This window comes from Cavia porcellus, unplaced genomic scaffold (genome assembly GCF_034190915.1).
Source record: "Cavia porcellus strain 051 isolate PalLab524CR breed Dunkin Hartley unplaced genomic scaffold, mCavPor4.1 scaffold_4, whole genome shotgun sequence".
Classification (NCBI taxonomy): Eukaryota; Metazoa; Chordata; class Mammalia; order Rodentia; family Caviidae; genus Cavia; species Cavia porcellus.
Genome location: NW_026947487.1, coordinates 44,777,096 through 44,791,649, shown reverse-complemented (window position 1 = coordinate 44,791,649; position 14,554 = coordinate 44,777,096). Strand labels below are relative to the sequence as shown.

The window sequence follows — 14,554 nt, the reverse complement described above, 5'->3', positions numbered from 1 at the left end:
AGCAGCTTAGTGGTGGCCTAGGCCTGGGAGTACTGGGGAATGGCTGCTAATGGGACATTTACTTTGGGGATAAAATGTTCTAAAATAATGGTGATGATGGCTACACAACTCTGAAGTGAACTGTACACTTCAAAGTGAGTAAGTTATATGGTATGTGAACTCACGGTCTCAAAGCTGTTACAAATATGCCGAGGACTTTTTTCATACACTATAGATATTTTATTACATTACTTGATTAAGGTCAGGAGTGCTCCTGACTTGCAAAGCAGGTATGACTCATAAGAATGCATGTGTCAGTACCAAACGACTGTTAATGGGGTGGATAAAGAGAGAAACAATTTTCACAGCCACAAAATGTTATTAAGGGCAGGTGAGAGAATGCAGCTGATTCTCTCTAGCCAAATACTGAGAAAATGACAGAATTGCAAGTGTGAACAATGGTGAGATGCTGAGGGCACCAACATCTTTTGTCCCAGCAGGTGTGAGAGAATGCTGGTGACTGAAAACAGAGGTGGGGCTGCAGCAAGAAACACCAGGCAGCCAGTGAGAGGCGATAACACAGACATCAGTGACTCCACTGCTTGGCTGGCAAATTGCCCACTTGGCCTACAACCAAGCATGGTTCGTTCATGATGGGCTTCACCTTAATCCTGCTTCAAAATTAAATAGAGATGTTATAGAGACATGGTGCATTTTCTTCACATGTGTGTGCCATGGCATACAACATTTTCACTATCTGCCACCAAAGAAAGTGGTGGTTCACACAGGTTAACAGATGATGACCAAACCCAGATAATTCGGATTTGCTAACGAAAGAGTTGCTTGGAAAGCTGCTGATTACAGAAGCTTCTAGGGCAGCTATTGGCACTTTTCTCTGAAAGGGACAGTCAGTGTTGAGTTTTAGGCTCTAAAGGCCAAGAGGCAAACTGAGGCTACAGTGCAGGCAAATATACTTAATTTAAAATGTAAAAACCATTGTTGGCTTTACAGAAAAAGGTCTGTGGCCCACAGATCACTGTATCTCCCCTTGAACCAGCAGATAGAGCTGTTAAGAATAACAGCTATCAGGTTAGCTTCCAAATCAGGACTACCTCTTAAGTTTTCTAGCAGCCACAAAATAGAAGTTCAAAACCATGGTAACAACTAACATCTGGTAGATCCTTCTCACACATAAAGTAACTAATGAATTTTAAAACCTTCATGACAAGCACATCTGACTGTGTTTAGGTCCCCTGTCAGCACAGGGCTGACTTCCTAGGTGCAGACTCCTTGTGCCTTCAATATACTATGCTGCGCTGTGCACTGCGAGCTTATAGGTTTGGGAAGAAAAACATCAAACCACTTTCTCCTGAACACTTTCTTGCCCCAAGAGGATGGTGCTTCTTAAACCAATGTGCTGGGTTGTGAGTGTGAGGATTTCCCCACACCCCAAGCAGTTCTCCAGGGGATACCACCTGGGTGCCTCAAAATCTGTTTCTGGCACCATCTGCCTGGAGTTGGCATTGGACACCACAGGTCACCGCTTGCTCCCACCATCCTACTTCCACTTCAGATGCAAACCCCAAGCTCCAGGTTTTTTGCTTTTGACAACTGGTGTCCCACATCTCTCTCCTCAGGTCTGAGTCATTTGCTAGGATGCCTCAGAGAACTTGGAGAAATGTTTTATTTATGTGTTTTCTAAAGTTATCACCAAGGATACAGATGGACAACCAGATAGAAGAGACACCAGCGCAGGGAACATGGGATGGGTGTGCCACTTCCTTGTCCTTTCTGGGGCGCCACCCTCTGGGAACTCCCATGCCCTCAGCTGCCTGGACCTCTCTCAACCAGGTCCTGGGGCAGACTGATTAAGCTGATGGCCACACAACCTTTAGTCTCTCCTGAGGATAGCAGCTGGAGGGCAGGGCTGAAATCTCCAAACCGCTGGTTCCCCTGGCAACCAGCTCCACAGCTAAAGGCTACACAAGGCCAGTCATCTGACTGGCTCACAAAATGACACCACTTATCTCCGTGGATTGTAGGTGCTGTGTACCAGGAAGCCGGGGGTAGAGCCCGAACATGTATTTCTTACCCTCTCTCAGAATCTCAGGGTTTCCTTCAGCAGGGCACACATAATGAAGGAGGCATGGCATGGCTGCCTGCAGCTGCTGGTGCAGGGGAGTCCAAAGCCTGCTCTGGGGGGTTGCGTCCGTGAAGCTGGGCCTGGTCTTTCAGTGATTCAACAGTAAATACCACCTCATCACCATGAATGGCCTGAATGCAATCTCCGTTATCTCCCAACTGCGTCTCTCCCTCTAGCATCACCTTTTCGTTTGGGCACAGTGTGACCAAATCAATCTCCCTTAAAGCTGAATCTGCCTCACTCTCCGGCTTCAAAGGCTTTAATGATTCACTGCTTCAGGATGAAACCCCACTGCTTGGCTTTGGCTTTCTTCCTGCTGCATCCTTATGGCAACCTTCATTTTAGGCAATGCAATTCTTTGCTAGCCCCACAGCTGTTTAGGGTTCCTATGTTTGTCCTCAGTGTCCCAATGCTGAATGAGGACCCTAGGGTTGGCTTCTTCAAGCTTCCCTCAAATGCACTGTGCTGTGCAGAGCCTCAGGGAGAATGGTCACAGCCACAATGGTGCCTCAGGGCCACACACACACACACACACACACACACACACACACACACACTCCATTAGAGGCCTGGTCCTGCCTCCTGCCTCTTCATCTTCACAGCAGCTGCAAACTTCTGGGAGGGACTGACAGCATCTTCTGTGCCCACCTGGGCTGCACACTGCATTAGACTGAGAGGGGCACAAGTGAGGAAAGTATATGCATGGTTCCCATCATCCAAGAGCTCCCACGATGCCAGGATGAGTACAGCACAAGTCCATGGAGTCAGGCAATGTCCCAGGACAGAAAAGGGTCCTTAGCTGCAAGGTGATGGTGATGTTTCCCACTCTGGATGTGGCAGCTACGGCAGGGGAGTGCAAGGAGCTCGGAACAGAGTTAATGAGCCTGACACACTGCCCCTGCTTGAATTTCTAGGACGTGTTACCGACTGCAGCAGGAACCCAGGCTCACTGCCATGATCCCTCCGGGACCTTTTGGCTAGTGATCACTTGTAGAAGTGTCCAGAAAGACCCATGAGAGGCTGACGTGCTCTTGGAGCATCGTCTTACTGCTGGGCTTGATGAACCTAAGGTCCCCTGGCCCCTGACCCTGTCTATACCCTGGGGACAGTTCCAGAGGCAGCTACTGAGCTGCCACCCTGCTCCTCAGAGCTGAGAAGCTGGCAGCTGCTACAGTGATGAGAAATGTTTTCCACAGCCTAAGATGGTAGTTACCATGGTAACAGCCACCTTAATGATGTCGGTGTGATGACTACCTCACAGCCCTTTGCTCTGACTCCAGCTCTTCATGCTGCCTAAACACAGACTTGGCCCCCTCCAGGGGCTTGCTTTCCACTCACCCTACACACAACGAGCCTCACTGGCTAACGTCATCTCGTCAGTACTTCGTGTACACGTTATCTACTCATTGATTCTCCAAAGACTTACTGAATTCCTACTGTGTGTTCAACATAATGCACATATTGGCCAGGCAATCCCAGGGCACACTGTGGAGACAGGAAGTTATCCTTAGTGAGACTGAGCCAGGGGCCACTGAGCAGAAGAGGCCTCAGGAACCCGATGGGAGGCTGCAGGAGGCTTCTTAAAGGGAGTGCTGCCTGCCAGGAAGACCACACCGTGGAGTGGAGTCTGCATGGCACAGGGCTGATGTGAAGAGGGGTCACAGGGCAGGCTTGTCGCAGGCTGAGGAATGGCAGAGATGAAGTCAGGAGAGCATGGGAAAGCTCTTGCCCCAGTGAAATGCAAAAGGTTCAGCACAGTGTGCCTCGGGCTGCAGAAAGGAGACATGGCTAAGCGGATGTCTGGGCCTTAACCACCCTGAGGGACATAGGAGTGCCACTGAAGGCGTTCAGTGGGGGTGAAAGCATCAGGCAGCGTTTCCCAGAGACAGCTGGACCACAGGGAGGCAGGTAGTGACAGAGATGGCGACAGAGTTGCTCCCAGAACCCACACAAATGATGATGTGGGCCCGGACCAAGGCAGTGGGGATGAGAGGGAGGGAATGATGGACTTACATCAAGGAGGCCCTGGGGACAGCCGAGGGGAATACAGATGCTAAGTGGGAAACGCCCCAGGCGAAGCCTCATGTTTGGGCCTTACAGCAATGGTGGGGCTTGTCATCAGGGTGGGAACTGAGGCAAAGAGGTACATTTAGCAACGAAATGGTGAATTTCAAGTGTCTGCAAACACCAGTGCAGATGGCCAGCACCTGACAGGATACATATGCCTGGAGTCCAGAGAGGAAGGCCCAGTTCCTGATCTAGATTGGGGGCCTTGGGCCTAACAAGGAGTGAGGCCAGGGCTTGGTGGGCGCCCTGTGTGGTGGTGGGAAGCTCCGCAGCTGGATGACCTGAGCCTAGAAGCAGCTCACCTGGCAATGGACAGGGAAGAGGAGCCGTGAAGACTGGCGCCACCATCCAAGGGCTGGATTTAAAATCACCTTGCAGGTAGCTGCTCCTCCGTGGTCTCTCCTGCTTGTCTGCCTTTAGCATGGCACTCCGTAGTGATTCTCTGAGGTGAATCCCACCTTTGCTATTGAGCAGACCACTTCCCCTTCTTCTGTGTCAGACCCTGAACCAGCTGTCTGCTCAGCACTCCCTCACCGATCAGCAGCCTTGCAACATCCCACTTCTCACGGTGCACCCTGCACGCTTCTCCCACACTGCTCCGGGAGGTTTTTCCTGTCTAGGGCCACACTGTCCCCTCCATGTGGACGCTTGCTGCTTTCCTCTCTGGGACTGATAAGCTTTGACCTCTCCGGCCCTCCAACTCATGCCTGTGCTTCAGCCATCAAAACCCTGGACAGATTGGCCAGCAGTGACAGCACTGTCCTCCCATGGGCACAGCAGCGTGTGTCCCAGCATCCCCACATGTTCATCTATTCCAGGCAACTCTACCAGTGTTCCTGGGACCGATCACAAACTCATTAAGGGAAGGGATGTGTCCTCCACTTCTTGTGCACTTCAGGGGACCCTCCAGTCTTGGAGACAGCTCCTCAAGCAGTCTGGCTGGACCCAGAGCCAACTGAGGAACATGGGCAGTGGGCATCGGCGAGCTGCTGGGCAGCTGATGGACTGACTCGAAAGATGATATAGGAAAGACCTCTCTGGGGACACAATGAAATAAACGAGGTTACCCCTGAAAGCTTGAAATTAAAGGCTGCAGGCAAGTCCTTTTAAGTGTACACTAGTTACGAAACAACCTTCTAATCAAATAAACTCTTGAGTGCTATGACAACTATCTGAAAACCAACAGCTTCTAAACAAACAATAGACTTATTTTAAATGAGAGGACACAACCTGAAGCTGCCCACAATAAAAAGATTCAGAGGCATTAAAGCAAATAAAAAAATACACATGATCCAGGCATCATGGCGCACGCCTGTAATCCCCACACTTGGGAGGCTAAGGCAGCAGGACCACTGGGAGTTAAGGTCAGCTTGGGCTACACAGTGAGTTGAAAGCCATCCTGCACTACAAAGTGAAAGCCTGTCTCAAAAAACAGAAACAAACAAAAATACACATGAAGCTTTCAGAAGGTGGAAGCTAAAGTTCTAAGTCTGGGTTTAAAAGTTGATTTGATTGAACCTGAAACCTGGCAGAGTTTCCTGCCAGCCAAAGCAAAAAGAGAAATAGTGTGATACAGGAATTTGAGGCAGAGGCCTTGGGGTCCCAAGCCCAGACCCTTCATCAGCAGTCCTGTGTCCCTGACAAGAAGTACCCTTCTGAGCACCAGGGTCATGAAGGAAAACCTATACTCTCAAGGCAAGTAATGAGACAATGCTTGCTATGAGATTGGCACCCATGGTGGTTCTCTGCCTGCTGACAATTCTGCTCCAAGATGACAGAACCAGTGGCTGTGCCTCCACAGCTGTGACCTCAGTGGCTACCCCAGGGCCTGTATATTAGTGCTAAGTAATAAAAAGCTGACAGAGAGGAGAGAGCAAACCTTCCCTGTGGAACTGCCATCCACAGCTCTGGAGGCAGATAGCACAGGCGGCTCCCTCAGGGCTGGCTTGTAGAGGCGTGGCTCTCTTCCTTGCCCGTGGAGCAGCTCCCTACGCAGTGATTTACAGCGCACAGATGTGAGGGTGTTTGGCATGGGGCTAAGCTAATGAGGGTTAAGGAAGGATGAGGTCAAGGCAGATAAATGAGATGGCACGGTAAGCCTAGGGTAAATAAAGAACATGCAGCGCAAAGGCTCCTGTAAGCACCCAGGGGCCGGTACCCAGCGCTGGGCTTCAGACCTGCGGGGACAGGGAGACCAAGCTAGAAGCAGAGGAGCCTGTCAATGTAGGTGGTACCTTCAGCGCAGACAGGAGCTATAGTGGGTCATGTGCTGAGCTGGGGCTGGTTCCAGGTGATCCTGTGGTCTCCTGTCAGCAAAGATCTTGGAGTGCATTTACAGCCAGTCACGGGAGGAACCTGTCCAAGGGCAGGCTGTGCCTCTACTGTGTTCCTGCTGAAAGCTGCTACAGTGCCTGTGCAAGGGCCAGGTGCACCTGTGGCTGCAGCAGGGACTCACCAAGGCAGCGAGTTTGCTGGGCCCAGAAGAAATCCACCACGAGATGGAGATGGGAAACTGGACCAGCACAGGCAGGGCCAGAGGACACAGGCATCTGTGCCAAACACCATGCTACCCTCCTCTGCTGTACCAGAACCCTCTCCCCAGCTCATGTCTGCTGCCACAGTCGGTGGATTCCTGACGACCAACTGACAGAACACAAACGTCAAATCTAGTGCGTGGGCGCATCAGCGGAAAGGGATTCTGGATGCACTGCGGCTCCATCTGGGGGAACCAGTGGAAGACAGCGATAGAGAAAATAAAATCTGCCGGGGGCACAGCTGGGTACTGTACTCAGTCATCTGCTTGGTGCATCAAGAGAAGTAGTAAGACATAGCATGTGGACTTGCTGGGTGTGGTCAACAACTTGTTTGGCCAGTCAGGTACCGGGAAGGAGGGGACAAGGAAACCCAGGAAGAGGTGGCAAGTGGACACAGCTAAAGGAACACAGTAGTAATTTGTTTTACAGGCTAGTACATACCATGGACATGCATCACAGAAAAGGCACCGAACTAGAGGCAGGCAGAGTGGCTGCAGCTCCATCACAGGTCCCTCCAGGGTGGACACACAGACTGAATGGCCATGGTGGCTGGGAAGGAGGCTATCTGTGGGCCACTCACAAAGCTATTGTCAGTGTGACATATTCAGCCAGCCATCAACTGAGCCCTATCTGCCCCTCATTCTCAAACAGGGCACACAGCCACTCCTCACCAAGTAGACTACTGACCCTTTTACCCTGGAGAGCTGTGGACACACTGAATCGTGATCCCCACCCATGTGCCTGTAGTGAAGCCTACTCTGCAACGTGATTGTATTTCAAATAAGGGAGGTAATTAAGATTACAAGGGGTCCTGAGGTGGGCCCCAATCCAACAGGACTAGGGGCCTCAGAAGGGCAGCGTTGGAGCTCAGAACACAATACTGCAAAATAGGGAGCTTTGCTCGAGGGGATGCTGAACTGAAGGACACCGGAAGGGCTCAGGAGTAAGGTCTCTGATCGCCCACCATCTGGCCTCTGGTGTCTCCTCCTCTGTACTGCTCTTCCCCTGACAGGTCACAGACCACTTTCTCACAAAGCAAGCCATCAAGCCCAGGAAGGTCACTTTCTCCTTGCCCCTTTGGTGACTCATTCCCCAGAGCTTTTGTCCCGTATCTGGGGGAAGAAATGCTACACGGAGGAGACAGGAAGACAAGAATCTGAGTAGAGAGACCTTCTGGTTCCCTGATCCCACTGTCTTTTCATTCTTCCCATTTCCCTGAAGGATTTGTCTCCTCCTGGCAAACACAAGGCTTCCTCTACAACCTGCCTTCACCTTGCACAGAGTTCTTTTTACAAAACTCAACTAATTCCTTGCTTTCAGTTCTCACCTCTGAAGAGCTCTCATCATCTGCCCCGCCAGCTCAGCCTCCAAGGGGAAGAGGTGTACTCTCTACCCTTAGATACTCATGGCTCTCTATGGTATGTTCTAGAGTTACTTCAAATACATCTCCAGACAGCAGCACTCCCTCCACCCCAGCCCTTTCCTCCTATCCCAGAAATAAACTCTGGGATTTACCCACACCCACCACAGGACTTCAAAGATGTCAGACCTGACTGTCTACCTCCTGGCTGTTGCAAGACCTGCAGACTTATATTCTGCACCCCAGATTGGCAGGAGGGGTGCCAATATATTATATTCTGCCTTGCCTCCCTTGAAAGACAAAGGTGTTATTACACTGTTTGCACTGTGTGATATTTGTAGATAAATATGCAATACTTGATTACAAGCTAATATCCTCATCAATATTATAGTAGCCAATATTTTTTTTACAAATGTTTTCATCTTTAAAGAAATTTATATGGATGGAGGAATCTCAAGACACCCCATGGTTTTCTAGGTAAATATAAGCATAGCTACGTCTTGGTATAAGAATCTTTAATTTAATTCTTAGGATAAGAAGTTATTTAAACCAAATAAGCACTTAACAACTTTCTGTCTAATCTGAGAAAAGTGCATTGTAAGGTTTTATTAATACAATGTAAGGTAATCATGCAAGGATTTAATGAGCCCCTATACTACAGATACTGCAGGCAGAAGATAAAAGTGCCCAGACGCTCACAGAAGTAACACTGCACCATTCAGAGCCAGCAGGAGACAATCATGTCTACCAGCACCCCAGAGAGTACAGAAGACAGAGGCAAGATACAAAGAGCCCAATGTGCTGGGTCAGGTAAGCATCCAAGGGGGATCAGGCCTGAGGTTTTGGCCTAGGCATCGAAACCCTTCTGCCTTGCCTCCCTTGAAAGACAAAGGTGTTATCACACTGTTTGCACTGTGTGATATTTGTAGATAAATATGCAATACTTGATTACAAGCTAAGAAAACATGGTTTTTATCTGATTTATTCATTGGCTGCTCTTAAAATTGTCTTACCTTCATATTCTCTTCACTTCAAAAAAGAAAAATCATGAAGCTTCACACTTTATATGCATTTTAACAGGAAGACACTGTGGCTTTTACAAGATTATAAACATAGATAAATATCCTATCTTGTCAACTGGGTTGGTGCTTCTCTAAGAAATAATGCTTATCTAATATAAGTGGAATAAGACTGTTCAGTCTGACCAATAGTTCAGCAGCAATTTATGTCTCTGTCCTTTCAAAAAAACCAAGAACAGCCGCCACCGGAGACCTACATTTTGTCTGGAAAGGTGTCAAATCCACATCACAAAGCACAGGAATGATACGCAGTCCCTAATCGCACCTGTCATCACAGGAGAGCTACCCAGTTCTACAGGCCTCCCTGGACGCTGTTGGCTGTTACCTGCTGCTGTCTCTGTCGCCTTGACTGTGCAAACTGAGAGAGCATCAGCTGCCTGTCGAGCTGCTCCATTCTCTGCTGCCTCTGGATGTCCACGGTGGCACCCATCCCGACTCTGGCCTCACTGCTGGGCTCCGAGGAGGAGAAGATGGGCTCGAGTGTCCAGGAGAAGAACTGGGCCATCCAGGTGGGGACACAGAGCACCTGGTGAACTTGGAACATCTTGCTGTCATAGCACAGACCGGAAATCTAAAAGAAAAAAGTCCAACTGGACTGTTTAGATGCAACAGATTTAAGGGGTACATTCAACAGAGAAACCAGTAACTACAAAACATCCCAGATGGTATCTCTCTTAATTTTAGCAGCGTTAGGTGACAAGCAAAAACTCTGACCAAGGGGCTAGAGATTTAGCTCAGCGTCATAAGTATCTGCCTCGCAAGCAGGCAGTCGTGAGCTTGATCCCCGGTACCGAAAAAAATGAAAAAGACAAAAAAAAAAAAAAAAAAAAAAAACAAACTTCTGACCAAGTTACACAATACTACACAGTAACACCACCAAAAATTTAATTTATACAAGGAAACAAAATTGTTTTTATTAAATAAGCAGTTGACAAAATGTCAGATATTTAACAAAGTATGGGTAAAATATTTTAAAAAATAATGTCTTCATCTTAAAGCCTTAAAAGATCTGATTACCCAAATGATTCCACACTGTACTGACTCCAGCTGTCTCCCTGCCCGAGGGCACCAGAGCCAGCAGCAGAAACCTGCTCTGATGGTCAGTCATTCATCCCACCACCTAATGTGTTCATTAGAAAGTAAAGATGACCCAAAACTTTGGATTTTCTTCACAGTGTTTTAATCAGTTTTTCAAGTACTGTGCAGCGTTTTTTAGATGTATAATTCCTCATCAATATTATAGTAGCCAATAATTTTTTTACAAATGTTTTCATCTTTAAAGAAATTTATATGGATGGAGGAATCTCAAGACACCCCATGGTTTTCTAGGTAAATATAAGCATAGCTACGTCTTGGTATAAGAATCTTTAATTTAATTCTTAGGATAAGAAGTTATTTAAACCAAATAAGCACTTAACAACTTTCTGTCTAATCTGAGAAACGTGCATTGTAAGGTTTTATTAATATAATTTAAGCTAATCATGCAAGGATTTAATGAGCCCCTATACTACAGATACTGCAGGCAGAAGATAAAAGTGCCCAGACGCCCACAGAAGTAACACTGCACCATTCAGAGAAAAAACAGTTAACAAGTGAATGCAAAGAACAATCTCAGACAAGATTTATGAAGGAGTCTGGAACAGGAACCCACTCTAGGTGTGGTTGTAAGGGAAGCCCTTGGAGGAAGTGATGCTTCAGCAAAGATCTTAAGGATGACAGGGTGCTGGGGAACTGAAGAATTAAGAAGGCTGTGGCTGGGGAAACAGCCAGTGCTATGGAGGAGCTGGCTTGGGAGAATCTACCAGGCACTTTATGGAACTACGAAGTGGACAGCTGGATACACAAATCTGAGGGGATAGTTAGGCAGAGAGAAGGATGTGCGAGTCTCTGGATACGCTACGGCATCCAGGCCGACAGATCGGTAAGGCAACACGGGGTGGAAGATGTGTCACAGAAGAGAGGACAGCAGAATGAAGCCAGCTGTATGCCAACGATCACCGTGTGGAGGGTCAGAGGAGAGATGCCCGTGGAGAACTCCGAGAGAGGCTGCCAGGGAATGGGAGGGACAGGAGCGAAACCAGGAGGTTAGCAGCAGTGAAGCAGAGCGAACACGGTTTGCAGAGGAACAGTTCTGTCTAACACAGGCGACAGTCAAGATGCGGAGAGATGCCCACAGCACACAGGGCTCCTGTGACTTTATTATGGGGGCAGCTGTAGGCTCAAAAGACAGATGGTAAAAATGGAAGAATGGAGAATGGAGGACTTTTAGCTTCAAATAATTTCTGTGTTGCTCCTCTATAAAACAACAAAAGAAGGAAAAGAGAAACAAACTGCACGCTTGGTGTAACTCGGAGGCATCTGTACTCTACTAGTGGGCGGGAAGGGCAAATACAAACTGCGCAGAGGCTCAGGGATCACAGCCACGGGCTGCAGAGGGCGCGGAAGGAAGCAGCCCGCTTCTCCCCACAGCCTCGGAGTCATCAGCCTGTTCCTCTCACTGCGACATGGAGGGAGGCTTCAGGGCGTCTGAGCCAGAGGAGGGGGCACCTAGGAAGGGTCTGAGCCAGAGGAGGGGGCACCTAGGAAGCCCACAGGAAGAAGGAGCATGGGGCAGAGTGGGGCTGCCACGGAGGAAATGACAGCCAAGGGTTTCCAGAGCTAGTGAGGAATGTGAGTCCTCAGACTGAAAACACCAGTCTCCAGAAGGGAGCTAAAACAGAACTTACTTCTAAACACACTGTAGCAAGACAAAAAGAAATCCTTACAAGCAACCAGGACAAAATGTAGACTGCTTGGAAAGGAGAAACAATCAAACAAACAAATAAAACATTAGCAGATAATAGCCACAAAAAGATACTAGAATTAAACAAAAGATTACAGAAGCCTTGATAAGAGAAAAACTTACAAAAGTATACATAGGCAATTAAAAAAACCCTACTAATAAGTACTGATACCACTATCCATGAATGGAAAGAGGCAAAGTTGTTAAAATACCAATTTTCACCATACTAAGAAAAATTCAATATATTTCAATATAAAATCATAATGGTATTTTGTTGGAATATAAATACAAATCCTCAAATTTATGAGCAATATTTGAGGTTTAAATTAAAAACAAATGCACAGAGAAGGAGGGATAGGAGACTGCACTGGTGCTGGCTATTTCTGTAAGCAGATAAACTCCCGTCCACTAAGCGGTAGACACTAAAGTGAGGCTTGGAGACAGTGACCACATGTGCAGGAGCAGCAGTGGGGGAAAGAGGTCACCTGTCCATGGCTCTGGCCATGGCACACTGCTTGAAAAATAGCCCATGGCCAGGAATATGAGCACAGCGGTGGGACACCTGCCATGCCTGGACGAGGAGCTGCGTTCAATCCCCAATGCCACAAAACAAAACATAACCAACTGTGTACCGGGATTTTTATGTCAACAGGGCAAGGGAACTAATCAGAGGAACCATGAGCTGCCACAGATAAGGATGGAGGCAAGAGATGACCAGATAAAAGCAAAAAGGAACAAACGGGCTGTCTGCGAAGGTCAACAAGGGGTGGAACCACAGCTCTCAGGGACAGGAATCAAAAATACTACCTAGGAAAAAGGACACAGAGGTCGAGTTACCAGAGAACCTTCTGGCTCACATCCTGTTGACAGGACAGGCTAAAGACCCAGGTCATGGCTCTGGGCCAGAAGCAGGGGTACCCATATGTCAATGGTGACAGCTATTCCCTCATAAGACTAATGGGGAAAAAATAAAACAAATGAAAACAAATAATTTTATTTTAAACCACTAGTAAACAAGCACAAAACTGTACACTATACAAGTTTTCCAGACTATTACTCCTTTTATTTTTTAAACAGGATTAACTAAGTGATGCTCATCAGGCAAATAAAGAACTCGCCAAGTGGAAAACAAGCAAACATTCTTGAGTGCGGAGGGTCAACCTCCACTGTCCCCTGTAACCACAGCAGGCAAAGGTGTGAAACCATGACCTGGCAACGACAGCCAGGTGCTGATCTCTTCCTTCAGTCAACAGTGGTTGAACAAAACCCCAGTGGATATACTGCACCGCTGGAGTCCCTGTGAACCACTGACCCTACCTGCAAGAAACTTACCCTCTAAAGGGACAACTGGACAGATACGGGGGCTGCTTTCATGGAGGATGACACTGTCTCCACATGACGGAAACAAGCCAAGGGAATCAATGTCCTCTTGTACCTGGGCAACAGCATAAGACTGTGTGCAACAAAGGCCTAAGGAAAACAGACAAACTGAGGCCTCCTTTAGTCACCTGAGAAGTATTCACTGGACACTGCTGCATAGCAGACTCTGTTCTACACACTGGAACACAGTAGGAGGAAAGCAGGAGAATCCTTGCTCTAATTAGCACAATAATTTCCCAGGCTGCCTTCTGCATTCAAAATGCAAAAGAAAGAAAGAAAAGAAAAGAAAGAAACTTTTTATCATCCAAGGAATATGTATGCAAATTAGGTTTGCCTAAAGTTATTTCTGCCATTTCTGATTAACTTTGAAAAGACTTGTTTTTTCAAAACATACAGAAACATGCAGCTTTGGGTAGTTATTCTTTTTTTTGGTACCAAGGATTGAACTTACCACCTCGCACTTGCCAGGCAGGTGCTTATGCTGCTGAGCTAAATCCCCAGCCCATTTTGGTAGTTATTCTAGAGTCTTGCTTCATGATCAAAAAAAAAGAGAAAAGAATAGAAATCTACACCAAGGCATATAATAGACAAGATTCCAGAAGTTTAACACAAAAACAGAATATTAAAAGCTGTTAGAGAGGGGCTAGGGAGTTAGCTCAGTGGCATATGCACTTGCCTGGCAAGCAAGAGGTCATGGGTTTGATCCCCAGCACCAAAAAAACTGTTAGAGAAAACAAACAAATCACTTGTAAAGGAAAGTCCATCAGAATCACAGCAGACCTCTCAATGCAAATCCTCAGATTGAGGACAGCTTGAAGTATTTCAAGCTCTAAAGGAAAACCTCCAATACAGATTGATATATCTTGTAAAACTACCTTTCAAAATTGATGGAGAGATAAGATACTCCATGACAAAGAACACTTGAGGAAATTTATGACCACCAAACCAGCACTCCAAAATGTTCTGAAGGACATTCTAGAAAGAGATACTAAGGATTGCAACTCTATGAACCACAACAGAATGAATCTACCGGGCAAGGAAAACAAACAGAGGGGGAAAAAAGAAAGCCAATGATAGGAAAATAACATGGCAAAGATAAGTCAATACATATCATTTACAACCATCTCAATGGTCTCAATTCACCAATCAAAAGAAATAGATTGGCAGAATGGATTGAGAAGCAAAATCCAACAATTTGCTGCATACAAGAAACACGTTTAATTAAAAAAG

General features: G+C 47.2%; 1 protein-coding gene across 1 annotated transcript in view; it reads right to left on the bottom strand.

The window, feature by feature from the left end:
- Ubac2 (UBA domain containing 2) overlaps positions 1-14,554 on the bottom strand; it is a 161,496-nt gene that overhangs the window by 29,774 nt on the left and 117,168 nt on the right. The window contains exon 7 of the mRNA XM_003477525.5: positions 9,488-9,733. Coding sequence (XP_003477573.2) covers positions 9,488-9,733 — 246 coding nt within the window. The remainder of the gene's footprint in view (positions 1-9,487; positions 9,734-14,554) is intronic.